The sequence below is a fragment of the Bemisia tabaci genome, chromosome 6 (assembly GCF_918797505.1).
Source record: "Bemisia tabaci chromosome 6, PGI_BMITA_v3".
Taxonomy (NCBI): Eukaryota; Metazoa; Arthropoda; class Insecta; order Hemiptera; family Aleyrodidae; genus Bemisia; species Bemisia tabaci.
The window spans coordinates 5,585,200-5,602,831 of NC_092798.1; the positions used below are offsets into that span (position 1 = coordinate 5,585,200).

A 17,632-nucleotide genomic window follows, 5' to 3' on the forward strand; every position below is an offset into this window, starting at 1 on the left:
TGACAGGCTTGGGTCCATCTCCGACAGTCAATGTGCATTTTTGGCCAGACGTAGCGATCGGAGATGAGTTTCTGTGTTGCTCTGGTGCCGGGGTGGCTCAGGTTGTGGAGTTGCTTGAAGATCCTTTGTCTGAGTGGGAATGGGACATAAGGTCTTTGCTGCGTTGTAGAGTCGCAGTAGATTTTGATGTCTGTTCCTGGGACGGGAATGAGCGTGAGTTTGATTGAAAGTTTGTCGTCCTTCAAGAGTTCTGGTAGCTCTGGGTCGTCTTTCTGTGCTGCGGCAAGTGTGTTGAAGTCGATCTGGTTTGTGGAAGTGATCGCTTCGATTCTGGAGAATGCGTCAGCGACGACGTTGGCGGAACCTGGTATGTACTGAATGTCCGTTGTGAACTGGGATATGAATGAAAGTTGGTTCATTTGGACGGGCGGCAGGTTTCCATGTTTCTTGTCGAAGACGTAGGTTAGTGGCTTATGATCTGTGTAGATCGTGAAGTCCTGACCTTCAACTGCCGGTCTGAAATGGCGGATTGCTTCGTACACGCCCAGGAGTTCTCTGTGCGGCGTGGGCCATTCCTGTTGCCGTGGATTGAGCTTTTTCGAGAAGAAGCCGAGAGGTTGCCACTTGTTGTCGACGAGTTGCTGTAGACAGGCTCCAATCGATGCTTTCGAAGCGTCTGAGAAGAGGCCTATGCTTAGGGGTGCGTCGGCGCTTGGGTGCGCGAGGAGTGTGGCATCTCCGAGGCTCTGTTTGCAGGCTTCAAAGGCGTCCAGAAGGGAAGGTGTCCAGTGAATCGGTTGATTCCCTTTTATGCCAATGAGAGCTTCGTGTAGGGGTGCTTGGTAGTAGGCAGCATCTGGCAGGAAAAGACGGTAGAAGTTCATCATGCCCAGGAATCTTCGTAGACCGTGTGCATCTGCTGGAGGTGGGTATTCCATCAGTGCTTTTATGCGGTCTGGGAGTGGTCTGATGCCTTGGGCGGATACTTCGTAGCCGAGGAACTCAAGGGAGTCGGCGAAAAAGATGCTCTTTTTGATGTTGATGATGATGCCGTATTTTGCTAATCTCTGAAAAATTAGGCGTAGATGCTTCTTGTGTTCCTTCTTGTCTTTGGAGGCGACCAGGATGTCGTCTAGATACGGGAAGCAGAAGTCTAGGCCTTGTAGGACTTCGTCGATGAACCGTTGAAAGGTTTGTCCTGCGTTGCGCAGTCCGAAACTCATGTAGAGGAATTCGAATAGTCCAAAAGGAGTGGTGATGGCTGTTTTGGGTACGTCTGCTGGGTTGACGGGGATCTGGGTGTATGCTTTGACCAGATCTATTTTTGAGAAGACCTTACAGCCTTTGAGGTTGACTGTAAAGTCGTGGAGATGGCGAATGGGATATTTATCGGGTATGGTGCGAGCGTTGAGTGCCCGATAGTCGCCGCAAGGGCGCCATTCGTCATCTTTCTTGGGTGCCATGTGAAGAGGTGAAGACCAGGCGCTTTCGGATCTCTTGATGGTCCCTTCATTGAGCATTGCCTCGAACTCAGCTTTAGCGATTCGATATAGCTTGGGTCGGAGGCGGCGAGGGCGGGATGAGACTGGAGGTCCCTCTGTTGTGCGGATGAAGTGCCGTGTTGCGTGAGGAACCTTGTCGGGTTTTGGGCTGCCTGGCGGGCGAGTCAGTTCTGGGAATTCTGCTAGGATGCTGCAGTTGGTGGCCGAGATTTCCTTGACGCTAGGTTGGTCGCTGGTTGCTTGACTTCCTTGGGCTGAGAGTGAAGTAACCCCGTCCACGAGCTTCATCTTGTGGCAATCCGGGAGAAGATGGTATTCGGCTAGAAAGTCTGCGCCAATGATGGGAACGTCGACGTCAGCGATGATGAACCGCCAGGAAAATGCGCGTCGTAGGCCGAGGTTTAAGTTCATGGGCAGGAACCCATAGGTTTTGATGAATGATTCGTTCGCTGCTTTTAGTTCATAGTTTGTTGGTTTGAAATGGCCAGGTAAGAGACGTCTAGGGAAACAGCTTAAATCAGACCCTGTGTCTATTAGGAAGCTGTTGTTGCTGTCTCTGTCTTTAATGAAGAGGCGGTTGGACCGTGTGGGGCAGCCAGCAGCCGCCACTATTGGCTGCCGTTGTCGTTTGTTGAGCTAAGGTATTTGCATGGTTGATGGCACTTGCGAGCTTCTTTTCCGAAATTCTCATGATAGAAACAATATCCTTTCTCGGATTTGAACGGCTTGGGTGAACTGTAGCGTGAGCGAGATTTGGAGCGGGAACGGCTTCTGCTTCTATCGATATTCCTCTCCAGGTTCTTGACTTTGACGTCTAAGAGGTCAAATTTGTGACTGAGAGCTGTTAGCATTTCTTTGATGTCGGTTAAAGGGTCAGCAGGTTTGGAGATTTGGTGAACTGAAGGAGGAGGGATGGTTTGATTTGTGGCGGAAGTGGAATGAACGGAATGAGGGATGGTTTCCGCAATTCGGTCTGCCACATCGGCTATCTCAGTCAGCGTGTTGTTGCTGGGTTGGGCTTGCAAAATGCCTTGCACGTAGGCGGGTAGCCTACTTAGCCATAGTGGTTTCATGATGTTGTCAGCAATTGGTGTGCTGCCAGCGACAGTTTTGAGTCTGCGTAAGAATTGAGATGGTTTCAAATCGCCGATTTCCTCCTCTTCGAGTAGTTTCTTGAGGCGTGAATTTTCGCTTAGTGAGAAGCGGTTGATTATCTCCTTCTTCAGAGTGGTGTAAGGAATGTTTACACTAGGTCCAGCTCGGATTAAATCGTTTATTTCGACCAGCCATGATCCTTCGCTTTGACTGATAACGGTACGATATTTATCAATCTCAGCGTTTATGCCGTAATCGGCAAAAATGGCTTCGATTTGAATGAACCATAGGTCTGGCATTTCGGGGCGAAATGCAGGCAATTTGATTTTTCGCTTTATGATTTGTTTGTTGGCTGAGGTGGAGAGACTTTGTTCCTCTTCCAGCTTGCGTTTAGCGTCTCTGATGAACTCCATTTCTTGGCGGAGGAGATTTAGATTTTCCTCGAGTAGTTTGCAGCGAGAAGAGGACTGAACTTGTAGAGCTTCAGCATTAGCCAGGTATTGTTTTACCTTTGCTGGATCTTGCATGTCTTCGTCGGTCAACGTAGGGATGCTCATGATTGTTCAAGAGGTGTGACGAGTTGAGTAGGAGATTGGCTAGAATAGCAAGAGAGCGCAGTCGGAGCGTGATTTCAAAGAACGTCGGGAGTCACCACTGTGGGTGCTCAGGTGATGTGGTGGCCCTGAAAAGGGCCGTTTTAGATGGTGATGAGAGACAGGATGGATGGCGTCTGGAGCGAGCGAAGACTGGAGCAGCGTGGCTGGACTTGACTGACTTGAGGACTGAGCACGAGTGCCGTAGGTGGCCGGGGGCGCTGGTCTTATACCCTCGGGGTGCGACCGTGTCGGCCAATCACGGGCGAGCGCGGGATGCGCCGCGCTGGAGAGGCGGTGATTGGCCGCCACATCAGAAAAAAATTATGAAAAATACTGCGAACTCAGCTCATTAGGCACGCTCATATGAAGCAAGACAATTTTTGTGTGCAAATTCTCCATTCTGAAAGGGGCAAAAAACGTACAGTTCCTCATGGCAAAATTTAGTCCAATTATATCGAAGAACTGTGACGCAGCAGGGCAACATGAGCCTTAAGATGGAAACTCAAACCGTTCCCCGAGCTTCAACAGCGGTTTTCTCGAATTTTCGATTTTCGCACTCGAATTTGAACTGTCAATTACAGGTTCAATCTTGGGTATTTTTGGATTATGATGTAATGCTGCAAAATTATCTATTCCAAGCTGTGATTTGGTCATCTCATCCTACACATTGCCTCCTGCCGAAAGGCTTACTTTGCCTCGCCGAGTCAATCACTGAAAAGCAGCATGCATTAATGAAAACTAATAGAAGAAGATAGATTGGATCAAACCCAATAATCGGGTTGAAGTCACTTTAACCACTTACTCGCTGCCCGATAAGATGAGATTGTCTCCCATGACCGACTTGAGTTACGTTTACGTAAAAGATGTTTACTTAATTGTTTACGGAAGGGGGAAGCTCGACGGCATGGAACTGATTCTTAAATTCGAAACGTTAGTAGGTACTTTATATTTCTGCTATTAGGTGATTTCGCAAATTCTGAATATCTTTAATGTGTTCTGCGTTAATTTTGGATGAGAGAACTTGTCTTGTGATTTTTCTAAACTTGTTCTATCCAATGGCCCATTGGAAAATAGCACCAATCACAGTGGCGTGGCGTGCTTTGCGATATATCGATTGATCTGCCGCTTAAACTTATAGAATAGGATCGATAAAAGGTGTAGCAAACACCTTAATAATCGATTCTTCACCATACCTTCAAATGGGGGAATATCTATAATCGATCATTCACGCCTCGCCACTGACCAAGCACCTCTCACGCAGGAGCCACAGAGGCACTGAGAGCGCCTTCAACTTTTCGTGTAGGCAACAGCGCACTGCTTCCAAGTTAAAATAGTTGTATCGCCTAAATTTTATCGTTCTATTCTCACTCAAGCACGCATTGACCTAATTTGAGGAGCAGCAAATTGGAAACCGTTTAAGTATTACGCAATGCATTTTGACCAACTTTTTAAAACCGACCCCCCTCCTTAAATTACGTAAGGCTGGCCCAACCCCCCTACTTCTGTCAGAAAATAACTGATGAATCCTAATTTTTTCTTTAAGTGGATTGCATTTTGCAAAAAAGGAACCAAGATGATTCCAATGTTGCTAAGCTTGTACAACTTACAATCTTTGTAATGAAATCACTGACATTATGCAAGAAGTTAAATTTCCGGAGGTAATTTTCGTCTTGAATTTATAGTTTATTGGGGTTAAAGATAAATTTTAATTAGATGATCAGTCTATGGTTGCAAAGTTCAAAAGTTGCGCAATCTTAGCAACATTGGAATTCTTGAATGCATTCCAAGTGAGGCTTACCTACATACTAACTTCCAAGATGCTTGACCCCCTGTCCCTTCTTTAGGCCCCAGAAGGCAAGCACAGACCCCCTCCCCCCTTGAGACGCTTACGTACCTAATACTTAGAGGGTCCATTGGAATCAGACTGAATAGCTCGGGGCTTATAAAAAAAATTGACTTGTCAGCTTTTGGGGTTTGGTGTGGGTTTTGTTATGCTTTCCAGTTTTCATCCCCACATTTGGAGCTTTTTTCAACGACTCTAGAAAATATGCATTAGTAGCATCGTTCGCAAATGAGTCGTTATTTGTCTACTCGCAGAGTATTATTTTGTTTTCTTAAAAAGTTTCTTTTTTTTAACGAGAGAAGAAAAAAAACATTCCTCAATTGCGACGTTTCAAAATTTTTTGAATTTGCACTGAATATTCTGTACAATCAAGCGGAAGTTTTGCAGCTAAAACCTCAAATATAATTCATCAGGATCCAGCAAGTAGACTACATTGCTTTTTCTTCATTAAACCTATGGAAATATATCGATTCTTGGAGGGGCGACTCGGCCAGGTGTCCAAACAAGCATCGATTGTTCAACACAGCGGCTTGATTGTTGAATAGTTATCAAATTAACTTGATCGATAAATCCCTATCTTGGCAATGCTATTTAATGATCAAGACCATTCGATAACGACTCATGTGTGAATGGAGGAAAAGCAGTGTTGCCGACTGTGGCGTGGCGTGAATGATCAATTATCGATATTTCCCCATTTGAATCCGTGGTAAAGAATCGATTATTTAGGTGTTCGCTGCAAACACCCTGTTAATCGATCCTTTACCATAGGTTTCAATGGCAGATCAATCGATATATCGCAAAGCATAATCGATTTAAATAGAGGAAAATCAGTATTGCCATGCCAACTTGCTGGATCCGTCGATGCCATACGTTTTTTTTTCTTTTCTTTGAAAAAAATGTGTCCAGAGACCTGCCAAATCGCATATTGAGGTACCTACTTATTTTCCAATTTTTACCATTGTTGCCTTTTGCTTGAAGAAATGTTTTCACAAATCCCTGTCAACAAACGTTATTTTAGTTTTTTGCAGAGGTCGCTCTGCAAATCCTTACCTTGGAATCGGAACTAACAATCAGTAAAAGTTCGAGTTGATACATACGTGTTGTGCCGAAGGTCAGCGCATTATTTGCAAAGTCTTCGAGCTCGGCTTTAGTGAGCCCGTAAATATTGCCATCATCTGATAGTAGAGCCGAAGACTCCGCCATGGAGCACAACACTGGCAACAGCGTGATCACTACCACTAGTCTCTGCAAAACCCATAACAAATGAATTAAGTACATTTTCACACATCGAGAACTAACGAACACTACCGCCTAACCGACAATGGAGAAATTGCAGGCACATTTTTTATTGCTTCATCTGAAAGCGCTTAAAGAGCTGATTTCACAGTATTTTGTATACTTTTTTTTTGATATGGGAAATAGTATAAAAATAGATTTTAAAGTGAGGAAATGCGCCGCTTAGCGACGTCATCTGGCGGCATTTTCCATTTAAACACGTGTATTTTAGCAGACTAAGTAGATCATTTTGTCATAATCTTCTCCAATAATTGTTCAATTCATGAACCAAGGGTATCCTCGTGTTCAGTTCACTCAGTAGTTTCCACTTCAACACGAAATTCATCAAATTTCAGACACAAACAAATTCTCTACTTGGGCAAAAATGCGTTGGCGACTTTCCCGCATTCTACAGCATAAAATACGCAAGCTGATGGGTTTAGTTTTTTCCACTTCTGTAGGGGAGCGCTGCATGATTTACTGAAGAACAACTATTCGTGCCCAAGAGATAACTACTTCGTCGTATTATAAATGGGTGGTTTCACGATAACTGGAATAGTTTTGTCACCGTAACAGGCAACACATTTTTCGGTCATATTTTTAGTAGTAATGTTAATCACTCGAATTTTTTCGCATTAATCTTCAAAGGGTCACGTATTATAATTATTCCTAATGATTTATTGCTCCACTTCACAATTAATATAATGTAAATTCCGAAAATATGCCGTCTGTTACGCGGTGAAAAGTCAGCGTAATAGACAACACATTCTCGGCCACTTACAGGCCCGCCACATCCCATCTCGGGCCTCTGAAATTTTCGCAGTGGTGAATGCATAGCTGACGTGTGCTTCAGCTAGAATTGTACTCACAAATGGGTGGTTTTTCTACGAGGATTAAAAATAAACAAGTGGCAAGGAATATAACAAAAGAATATGAACTATTCAAAACGATAATCCGGGTATCGGAACTTGGCTGATTTGAAAACGCCTTCAAATGCGGCGTGATACCTCACGCATTCCGGGGAGTTCAAATAGTTGTATCATTGCGCCGTAAGAATGTGAAGGAAGATTTAAATGGAGATAGCCTCCACGCACGCTGGGCGTGTCGATTTCCTTTGACATTTTTGCAGTGGTAAATGCATAGCTAAAGTGCGTTCCAGCTGGAATTGTATTTACAAATGGTTGGTTTTTCTACGAGGATTAAAAATAAACAAGTGACACGGAATAAAACAAAAGAATATGAACTATTCAAAACGATAATCCGGGTATCGGAACTTGGCTGATTTGAAAACGCCTTCAAATACGGCGTAATACCTCACACATTCCGGAGAGTTCAAATAGTTGTATCATTGCGCCTTAGAAATGCAACGGAAGATCACCATTGTAATATCCTTCATACGCGCTGGGCTTGTCGATTTCCTTCGGCATTTTTGCAGTTGTGAATGCATGGCAGAAGTGCGCTCCAGCTAGAAGTGTATTTAGCAAATGGGTGGCTTTTATAGGAGGATTATAATTAAACAAGTGGTTAGAAATGGAGACAAAATAATATGAACTATTCAAAACGATTATTCCGATAACGGAACTTGGCTGTTTTGAAAACGCCTTCAAATGCGGCGTAATACCTCACGCATTCCGGAGGGTTCAAATAGTTGTATCATTGCGCCGTATGAATGTGACGGAAGATTTAAATGGAAATAGCCTTCATGCAGTCTCGCCACATCCCATCTCGGGCCCTGGTGCCAGTTTTAAGGTCCGGGCCCCAAGCACGAGGGGGGGGGGGGGGGAGCGGGTCTTAGGGGCATCCCCCGAGAAATTTTAGAATTTATACGACTAATCGGACGCATTTTGAAGCTTCCATTAAGAATTTTTCCATCAATTTCTGTGGAATAATTATTTTTTTTCTTCTACTTTCAGCACAAAATACTTGCGAACTGTTGCATTCAAAACATCTGGAAAATTTATTTTTTTTTTTTGGGGGGGGGAGCATATGATACTATTTTCAGTTCCAAGAGGGCAAGGCCCCCCTGGACTCCCCCTTCGTTTGTCTATGGCAAGGGAGTTGAGCCATGAGCCATTGAAGTCGAGAATGACCAGACTGGAGACTCTTAGCATCTGACGACGGAAGAAAATGAAACGCAGTTACTAAAAATATCCCTCTGTACTGAAAATCTTGAAAATAGATAGAAATATTCCAGGAAGTATACTTCTTTGAAAATTTAAGAAGAATTCTACAGTGCCCCAGCGTGTTTCTGAAAATCTATTCACCTTTTGCGAAATTTTTAGGGTAAATTTTTCAACGAAACAAGGGTTGCATGTGAATTCGTAGTGGTTTTTTACGGGTAACACGGGCCCCTCCGGGGCCCGAGCCCCGGTACCAGGGACCCAGTATCCCCCCCCCCTTGTGGCGGGCCTGGCCATTTATAGATTAAAATTGAAAAGTAGAGCGATGAATCGTTGAAAAGCGTTGTAACACGTAATCCTGTATAGATTAATGGATAAAATTCGAGTGATTATCATTACTACTAAAAATATGACCGAAAAATGTGTTATCTGTCACGGCGACAAAACTATTCCAGTTATCGTGAAACTACCCAAATGAAGAATTGAAGGCGCTTTATGTCATTTCGGATCCTCGAAATACAGCCCGCTGCTCGCCGCGCCATGGGTGAAGTGACTGAAGTGGTGAGTAGAGTGTGCGTGCAGAGTGAAAACGCCTTCAATTCAGTGCTTATGCAACACGGACATCCGTGGAGCTCGAATAGTTGCATCCGGGTGTTGTAATGACATTCGTTTGCCGCACGTTGCTTTGCTTGTTTTTTTCATCATATCTCAGCTAAATTTCAGAGACGCTTGTTGTGCAGTAAACTATTACTGATTTATATTGCGACATACCTACTGTTAATTTTCCTAAAACGCATGGATTATTTAAATATATTACGGGTGGTTCCACGATAACTGGAATAGTTTTGTCGCCGTAACAGACAACACATTTTTCGGTCATAGTTTTAGTAGATATATGATAATCACTCGAATTTCTGATCATTAATCTTCAAAGGGTTACCTATTGTAACGCTGTCTAATGATTTGTTGCTCTACTTTTCAATTAATATTATGTAAATTCCGAAAATGTGCCGTCTGTTACGCGGTAAAAAGTCAGCGTAACAGACAGCACATTTTCGGCCATTTATATATTAAAATTGATGAAAAGTAGAGCGATAAATCTCTGAAAAGCGTTATAACACGTTACCCTGTGTAGATAAATGCAAAAAAAATTTGAGTGATTATCATTACTACTAAAAATATGACGTAAAAATAAGTTGTCTGTTACGGCATCAAAACTATTCTAGTCATCGTGAAACCATTCTTACGTTGCTTGTCTGCGAGATCGCAAAAAATATAGGTTTCTGAGCAAGATTTTTAGAGTTTTCTTTAACGTACATTAACAAGTCGTCCTGTCTTTGGTTTTTTTCCTCCTTTTGGAAAAATCTTTGACGTTTAAGTGCGGAAAAAGAACAATTTGCGTCAAAATGATCGCACAAGGCGGCCACCGGCTACGCAATGGCACCACAAAAACTGCGTGTCTCAAGCATGATGATTCTTGAATTTGCCACCGAGAGTTTTTGTTCAGGGCGAGGCGTGAATTGAATGATCGATTATCGATATTTCCCCACTTGAAGCTATGGTAAAGAATCGATTATTCAGGTGTTCATTGCGGACACCCTGTTTATCGATTCATTTTCATAGGTTTAAATAGCAGATCAGTCGATACATCGCAAAGCACGCCACGCCACTGTTCTTGTTCGGCTTAATTTGAGCTGAATTTCGCTAGGAACAAGAAAAAAATGCTTTAGGTTTTATAAAAAAGTAGCTTAAATTAAGCAACATCATTCTTGATTCAAGAAAACATATCTCTCTGCGGCAAGTATACGCTTGCATGCATTATGCTTGAGTCACGCTTTTTTTTATCAGTGAAAACCAGTAACTCAATTTTGAGTTTTTTCGGTACTTTGGCCTCTTTCCCACATTGACGGACGGATTTTCGACAACCAAGCAATCCATGGAACTTACCATTTTGTAACGATGATTGTTCCTCCAGCGAATGACCTAAATTTTGGTTGGTCCTTGTCTGAGCCACACGCGATTCGAAGCTATCGATAATACTTTCATAAGAGAACTCCAATCCTCTACCAGGATTTGCAGGGCGATTCTGTTTTTAACACCGCCTTAAACGAAAGAGAAAAAGTTGGTTGAACGACATGCATTGAGGGCGAGCGGACAAAAGTGTGTAAAAAAGCAAGAAGACCTAGGTATGCATCTTTTTGTAATCAGCAATCAAGGAGTGTAAGGTGATTCGATGGACGCCATATTTTGTGTCAAAATGACATGCGATATATTGTATCAATCGGTTCCACTTTTTCAGCCATTTATCATTTTTCTCGAATTTTGAGATCACAATTCTGTTATCAGGAGACTAAAGAATTCACTTAGGTACCAATTTTGACGAACAAATTTGAATTTGTTTGTCAATAATTTGTTCGTAATATAGGCGTGGTTTTTTTTAGGGAGAAAATATCGCATTCGAGTGCTGTTTCGATATCACTATCGAATGCGATATTTTTCCTCTGAAAAAACCACGTCTTTATTTTGTTGACTTTGTTCGTCAAAATTGGTGAGTGAATTCTTTAGTCTCCTGACAACAGAATTGCGATCTCAAAATTCGAAAAAAATGACGAGTAACTAAAAAAATGTAACTAATCGATGCGATATATCGCACGTCGTTTTGTCACAAAATATAGCGTCCATCGAATCACCTTGATCACATGCTGGTAGACGATTGAAAAACTTCTAAATCATCCATTACCGCGCGCATTGATCAGTGGCGGGGCGTTTATCGCTAAAATTACCGATTATCGCTATTCCCCCACTTGAATCTGTGGCAAAAAATCGATTACTCCGAAATTTATGAATATTTTTCTCCCAATTTTTCAGATAATTTAGGTCGCAGTTTTACCTGAATATTCCGAAAATTTCAAGGAAAAATATTCATAACTTTTCTCGAAGATAAACATTTTATCGAAGGAAATTTGGCAACCCTCGAATGTTCGAATGTTCATAAGGCGTTCTTCCTTAGCACCAGTGGCGTGGCAAGAATTGCGATGTATCGATTGTTCTGCCATTTAAACCTATGGTAAGGAATCGATTTTTAAGGTGTTCGCTGCGAACACCCTACTTATCGATCTTTTTCCATAGGTTTAAATGGCAAAACAATCGATATATCGCAATGCACGCCACGCCACTGCTAAGCACGGCAGCATAACCGAGACGAGGAACGGTTTCATAATATTCATAACAGTGGCGTGGCGTGCTAAACGATGTATCGATATTTTCCCATTTGAAGATGTGGTAAATAATCGATTACTAAGGTGTTCGTTGCGAACACCCTGTTTATCGATCCTTTTCCATAGGTTTAAACGACAGATCAATCGATGTATCGCAAAGCACGCCACACCACTGCGTCTGTGGTTGTGGTGTGGTTACCGCGGTCAAAAATGCTCGCAGTTTCATTTTAAGTAACTCGATTCTTCAGTTCAATCGGATTCTTTGCAAGTGCAATGATTCAAAATTCCAAATTATAATTTTTATCGTATCAAGTAAGCAAGTAACGTTTTACGAGATTAATCGTTTCAAAGGCTAGCAAAAGCGCCGGGAAACTTCCAGTGGCGTGGCGTGAATTGCGATGTATCGATTGTTATGCCATTTAAACCTATGGTAAAGAATCGATTATTAGGGTGTTCGCTGCGAACACCCTGTCTATCGATCCTTTTCCATAGGTTTAAATGGCATAACAATCGATATATCGCAAAGCACGCCACGCCACTGGATACTTCAACTGTGTTTTTCTCAAAGTCGCGACGTATCGTTCTCCAACTTTAAATTGCTCCCAGAGGATCGACATTTAGAATTTTGGAATGTTCATTGCACCAAATGTTTCAGATTATTAGGATGTTTTTACTTATGCTGCCGTGCTAAGGAAGAACGCCGTATGAACATTCGAGAGTTGCAAAATTTCCCTCGATAAACCGAGGGAAATTTGGCAACTATCATGTTTTAACATGCTTTAACATGTTAACATTTTTTAACATGTTCTCATGTTTTAACATGTATTTGCGACGACATTCATGCATATTTATCCTTGAAATTTTCAGATATTCTAGATTAAATTGCGTACGATAGTGTCTGAAAATATTGGGGGGAAATATTCACAATTCTCCTAATTAAGTCGGTTTTTATCGAAGAAAACTTGGCAACGTCTGATGACTCATACGGCGTTTTTCCTTGGCACGGCAGTATGGGCGCCCCTCCTCCTCTTCTATTACCCCGACATTAACAAAAAAGAAGTCCACAGCACTAACCCTAAGGTGATTTTTTCGTTTTTCCCCCCTTTTCTCCTTCTACAAAATCCTGCTGGTTCTTCTATAGCATGTCCGGCAGTGGTGATTCTTGCAAGTTGGCCAACATTTTATTTCTTCATTTAAATGTATGTTAAACAATCGATTCTAGGTGAGGCACCTGCTTGTCTCGGCTGAAATCGATATATTCAAAGAATTCGAATAGAGTACTACCAGTCAGTAGGCGCGGCATGCTTTGCGATATATCGATTGATCTGTCACTTAAACCTATGGAAAAGGATCGATAAACAGTATGTTCGCAACGAACACCGTAATGATCGATTCTCTACCACAGATTCAAATGGGGGAATATCGATGGTGAAACTACCAGACCACGTATCTCGTTTGCGATGTCTAAAAATCTCCGGTCTCCTTCTATTTTTATTTTTTTTTTTGGAGGAGAACAGTCCAATATCATTCCTCGAATTTTTCACATAATGTTTTTCGCACTTAGAAGAAAACTCACGGAAATTTTCAAGAATTTACGTCGAGTAGTTTCCTATTTAAAAATTAAAGTATGGCAGGAAGTCTGCAACGTCGCAAACCGAGATCCGTGGTCTGGTCGACAATCGATCATTCGCGCCTCGCCACTGTTACCGGTGTTGCCAACTTGCTGGAATCGCCACTGACGTTCGGACTTCGGAGACCATTGGCAGATCCAGCAATTTGGCAACACCGGATTTCCCCTTTTTAAACCTCTGGAAATAAATCGATTCTTGGAGGGGCCAGGTGCTCCGACAAGAATCGATTATTCAGCATAGGTTGAAATGGGGGAAATTCGGTGTTGCCAAATTGCTGGATCCGCCTTTGTCGGAGACACGCGTTTCCGGACACGAGGCGGGTTTTTGTGATCTCCCGTTTGTTGTGTGCCAATAATGGAGATCCATCCTGCATCACGCTTATTCATATTGTTCATTCAGGTTATTACCTCGTTAATTTGACCGAGCAAAGAGGGACAGAGTCATGCAATTGGAGTTAATGACCCCTGCATGGTTGCGGATCCACTTGTTTTCACGTAAAAGGCAGCGCGCATTTTTGCCGATAACGTGACAAGCTGGCAATGCTCGGGATTTTACTTATACCAGAGGGTTTTCCTGGCCGCTACGAGACCCAACTCCCGATCGGCGCTTTGCACTTTCAGACGGCCACCCAATGGCAATATTAATAGTTTTTAATGAATTCCTCTTTTCATTTTCAATTATCATAGTTATAATAAATTGCATCTTTGTTCATTGACTTTCGAAAATAACTTAAGGAATATTTTTTTTATTTTACTCCTTTGTGATTAATGATTGATGAGGGTCGATGGTCAAAGCCGAAAAATAAGCCCGTTGATGGCGTCGCTGCAAGTGTCCACTTAAGTATATTTATTTTGTTGAAGTTAAAAACATAAACTTAACCAACGAAATTTTCGAAATTTTCTGGAATGTTTTTCATTATCATTCAAAAATATTCGTAGGAAATCTCCAGGAGGTAGTCTATTTGATTCGTTATCTTAGAAACTTATTTTTTCTGTCGAAGCAAGAATTTCAAGTGGACGAGATTTCTGTGGAAAATGTGGAATTTTGCTATTCTGAAAAGTCATTTCAGGGACGGAAAAATGCCAGAAATTCTCAGTTTTAGAGCTAAAAATCCATGGTAGCATCATCTAGGATCCTTCCCTCATTTGGACTGTACCTTCATAATCGAAGGTTTGAAAAACGTTGCAATTAATAAAAAGGTCCCCATTTTTTTACTTCAACCTGCGATACGCAGAAATGAAGCATCGTTGAAATGGCAATGCATGTTTTTTCCTTAAAGTTACAAACTATGTTGATGAGATCCGTCACGTTTGGTGGTTTGGCATTGCTCATATGTATTCTTTTAAATTATAATAGGACTAAAAGTTCAAATAGAGATAATGTAAGGTGCAAGAAGGACATCTGAAAGAGGGCAGCGGGCCGATTATTGAAACTGATAGACAAAGCGATGGACAAAGAAGACATAGGGAGTATGGAGCGATCCCATTGGTTGACATGGCTGGTTCTTATAGACTAAGGAAGAAAATGATGGACTAACTGTCGGGTCTTTGGTGGGTTGCCGTTAGTTAGTCCCTTACCTACCTCCTATGTCCATTGCCACAACCCGCTTCCACCAATAGGATCCCTTTAAATCCCTTTTGTCGTCTTTGTCTATAGCTTTGTCTATCAGTTTCAATAATCGGCCCGCTGGTCGTGTCGGCCCCTTGCAATTAAAGAAATTGCACGATACTTATCGCACCTGCTCCACCGTGCTAAGGAAGAACGCCGTATGAACATTCGAGAGTTGCCAAATTTCCTTTAGTTATTTATATGTTTATTTTTGAGAAAAGTTATGAATATTTTTCCTTGAAATTTTCAATGACTTTGGGTGAAATTGCGAGCGCAATTATCTGAAAAGTTGGAGGGAGAATATTCATAAGTTTACCAGGAAATTCGTGTTTTATCAAGTGCAATTTGGCAACGCCTGAGGGTTCATACGGCAATCTTCCTTAGCACGGCAGTGCTGCAATGATTCGATTGAAGCACAAACAAATGGAGATAAAATTATTGAGTGAAATTATCAGCGCAGTCCTGAGGGGATATCGATCGATACCCATTCAGTCATCACACCTGAAATTGCAAAAGTCATTCCTTTTCTACCACGACGAGACCGAGCAGAGAAAGGATATGAATTGGATTGCATCTTGCAAAAAGGAACCACTAGCATTGCAATGTTGCTAAGATTGTCCAACTTCTTTTGGCTTGGAGGAGAAACCCGATTATCCATTAATAGTTTCTATTTTACTCGCTAAAAACTGTAAATTTAAGACAAAAATTACTATCTAAATTTCATAGTTTTTCTCAATTTCCGCAATTTTATTGCAAAGGATGAAGTTGCACAATCAGCATCATTGCAATGCTAGTGGTTCCTTTATGCAAAATGCAATCCAATTGATCTTCAATATAAAACGGAGAAAACATTTCCTCACCTATCCTCATTCGCTTAACGCAGAAAAAGAGTCCAACCACTTTCAGTCTACCTACACTCACTCACCAACGAAAAAAGGTAAACAAAGAGCAAAACCGTCCGAACAAAAACTTTCGCCACTACACTCCCGACGAAAATTTTCGAAAGTCACGGTCCTGCGTCACGTGCCGTTCGGCATTTCGAAAATCACCATCCAAAGAGGGAATGAGAGAAAATCCTTGAGTCCGGTGTTGGATCGCCGCGCAGATTCAAAACAAAGCCCGGGCTAACCCTCATCCGATCTGATGCGCTGCTATTTTTAGCGTTCGATTTTTAGAGCCGGGAAGCAGGAAGAGGGACCCCCGAAAAAAATTGACGCACTGTTTTATGCTGAATCACAACGGGCACCGACCGCCAGATCGCAGCACTGCTCCACCGTCGCTGCTGAGTTTTTGACCGCCCGCGCCTCAACGCGGATGAACGGGCACTAGGCAACGCGCCATCAAAAAGCACACATTTATTCCATGAGCCCAACCAGGGAAAGAAAAAAACAGGAGGGAAGAACTTGAATAAAAGCAGGGGTACCCAAATCGGGGCCCGCGGCGTCTTGCCAACAGCTTGGTTGCTAGGGAGAAAATTATATAGAGTCAGGAGATTTTCTTTTCTTTTTTTTTTACAGCTTAAAACCGTTGTTTCTCGGACGAAGTAACGTAACTTCATTCCAAGGTTGGAAAATTAAATAAAAAAATTACATTTCCTACTAGAACGTACCTACCTGTGCAATTTTTGTCCAAAATGTGTCCGATTTTTGCGTGAGATCAGGGGGAAAATCAGCAAAATTACCAGTTACAAATGCAGAAGATTCGCCGAATGAAAGTGCATTTCACGACGGAAAATTTTGCACCATTAAAATGTAGTTACATTCATTTATGGGGGAAAAGATAAAATACCACACAAGTGGTAATCCTGAGCTTTTAGTTAGAGTCCTCTATCTTCCCTCAGTCTCTAACCGTTCTTTGAGACCGTCAAATTCGGGTTGCCTAGTCGGGAGTCGAACCCGGGACCTCCTGGTTAAAGAGGCAGCGCTACAGCTACAACCACTGTAGGTACCACAAGAGGCCGACCGTAGGATAAAGGAGAAAGCATTGAAATTGCGATACGACGAACTATGATTAGTAAAATTTTCAAGGGAACGAGGAGATGCCCATGATTTTGTCCAAAATGAACTTACAAGCTTAGAAAAAGCTTTCAAAATTGAGGCTATAATGTGTGAGGGTGCTAATTGAAGTTGGGGGTGAGGGAGGAGAGGATGGGAGGGATGGAAGGGGCAGGGGTAAAGGGGGTTAATCGCTCCTTCGGGATTAAAAATACCTTTTTGGGGTAAGATTCCACGCCTAAACCTCGGGAATGGAAATCTTCAGAAATGACCATAAGTCCTAATAAGTCCATATCGACGGTGAAAGTCGGCAATCACATAACTCGTTTGCGGTGTCTGAAAATCTCCGCCTCTACGTCATTTTTTTAAAGGACAGCAAATTGACATTATTTCTTGAAGTTTTTGCAGAATTTTCTTCGCATTGAGAAGAAAAAGCATGACAGTTTTAAAGAATTGCCGTTGAGTAGTTTTCCATTTAAAAAGTAAAGTATGACAGGAAGTCTGCGACGTCGCAAACCGAGTTATGTGATTGCCGACTTGCACTGTCGATATGTCACATTCAGCCACAATAAGTTGCGATCCAGCTTCAAGTTGAGGCCCTCAACTTGGGTCGAGGTAATGATCCAGTTTGTTGGAAATGGACATCTTTTCCGATGAATTGTGGTTAAGGCTCTAAAAAGTACGAACCAGCCAAAACAAGCCATACATTTTTTTCCGTGTTGTAAATCTTCTGCTCTCGCAAGAACTGGA

At 42.3% G+C, this 17,632-nt stretch overlaps 1 protein-coding gene across 1 annotated transcript in view; it reads right to left on the bottom strand.

The window, feature by feature from the left end:
* LOC109038490 (bleomycin hydrolase) overlaps window positions 1-15,957 on the bottom strand; it is a 51,318-nt gene extending 35,361 nt beyond the window's left edge. Inside the window, exons 1-3 of the mRNA XM_019053545.2 lie at window positions 15,749-15,957; window positions 10,379-10,533; window positions 6,134-6,281 (exon numbers count right to left, since the gene is read on the bottom strand). Coding sequence (XP_018909090.2) covers window positions 6,134-6,281; window positions 10,379-10,381 — 151 coding nt within the window. The 5' untranslated portion in view covers window positions 10,382-10,533; window positions 15,749-15,957. The remainder of the gene's footprint in view (window positions 1-6,133; window positions 6,282-10,378; window positions 10,534-15,748) is intronic.
* Between the last annotated feature and the right edge of the window lie 1,675 nt (window positions 15,958-17,632).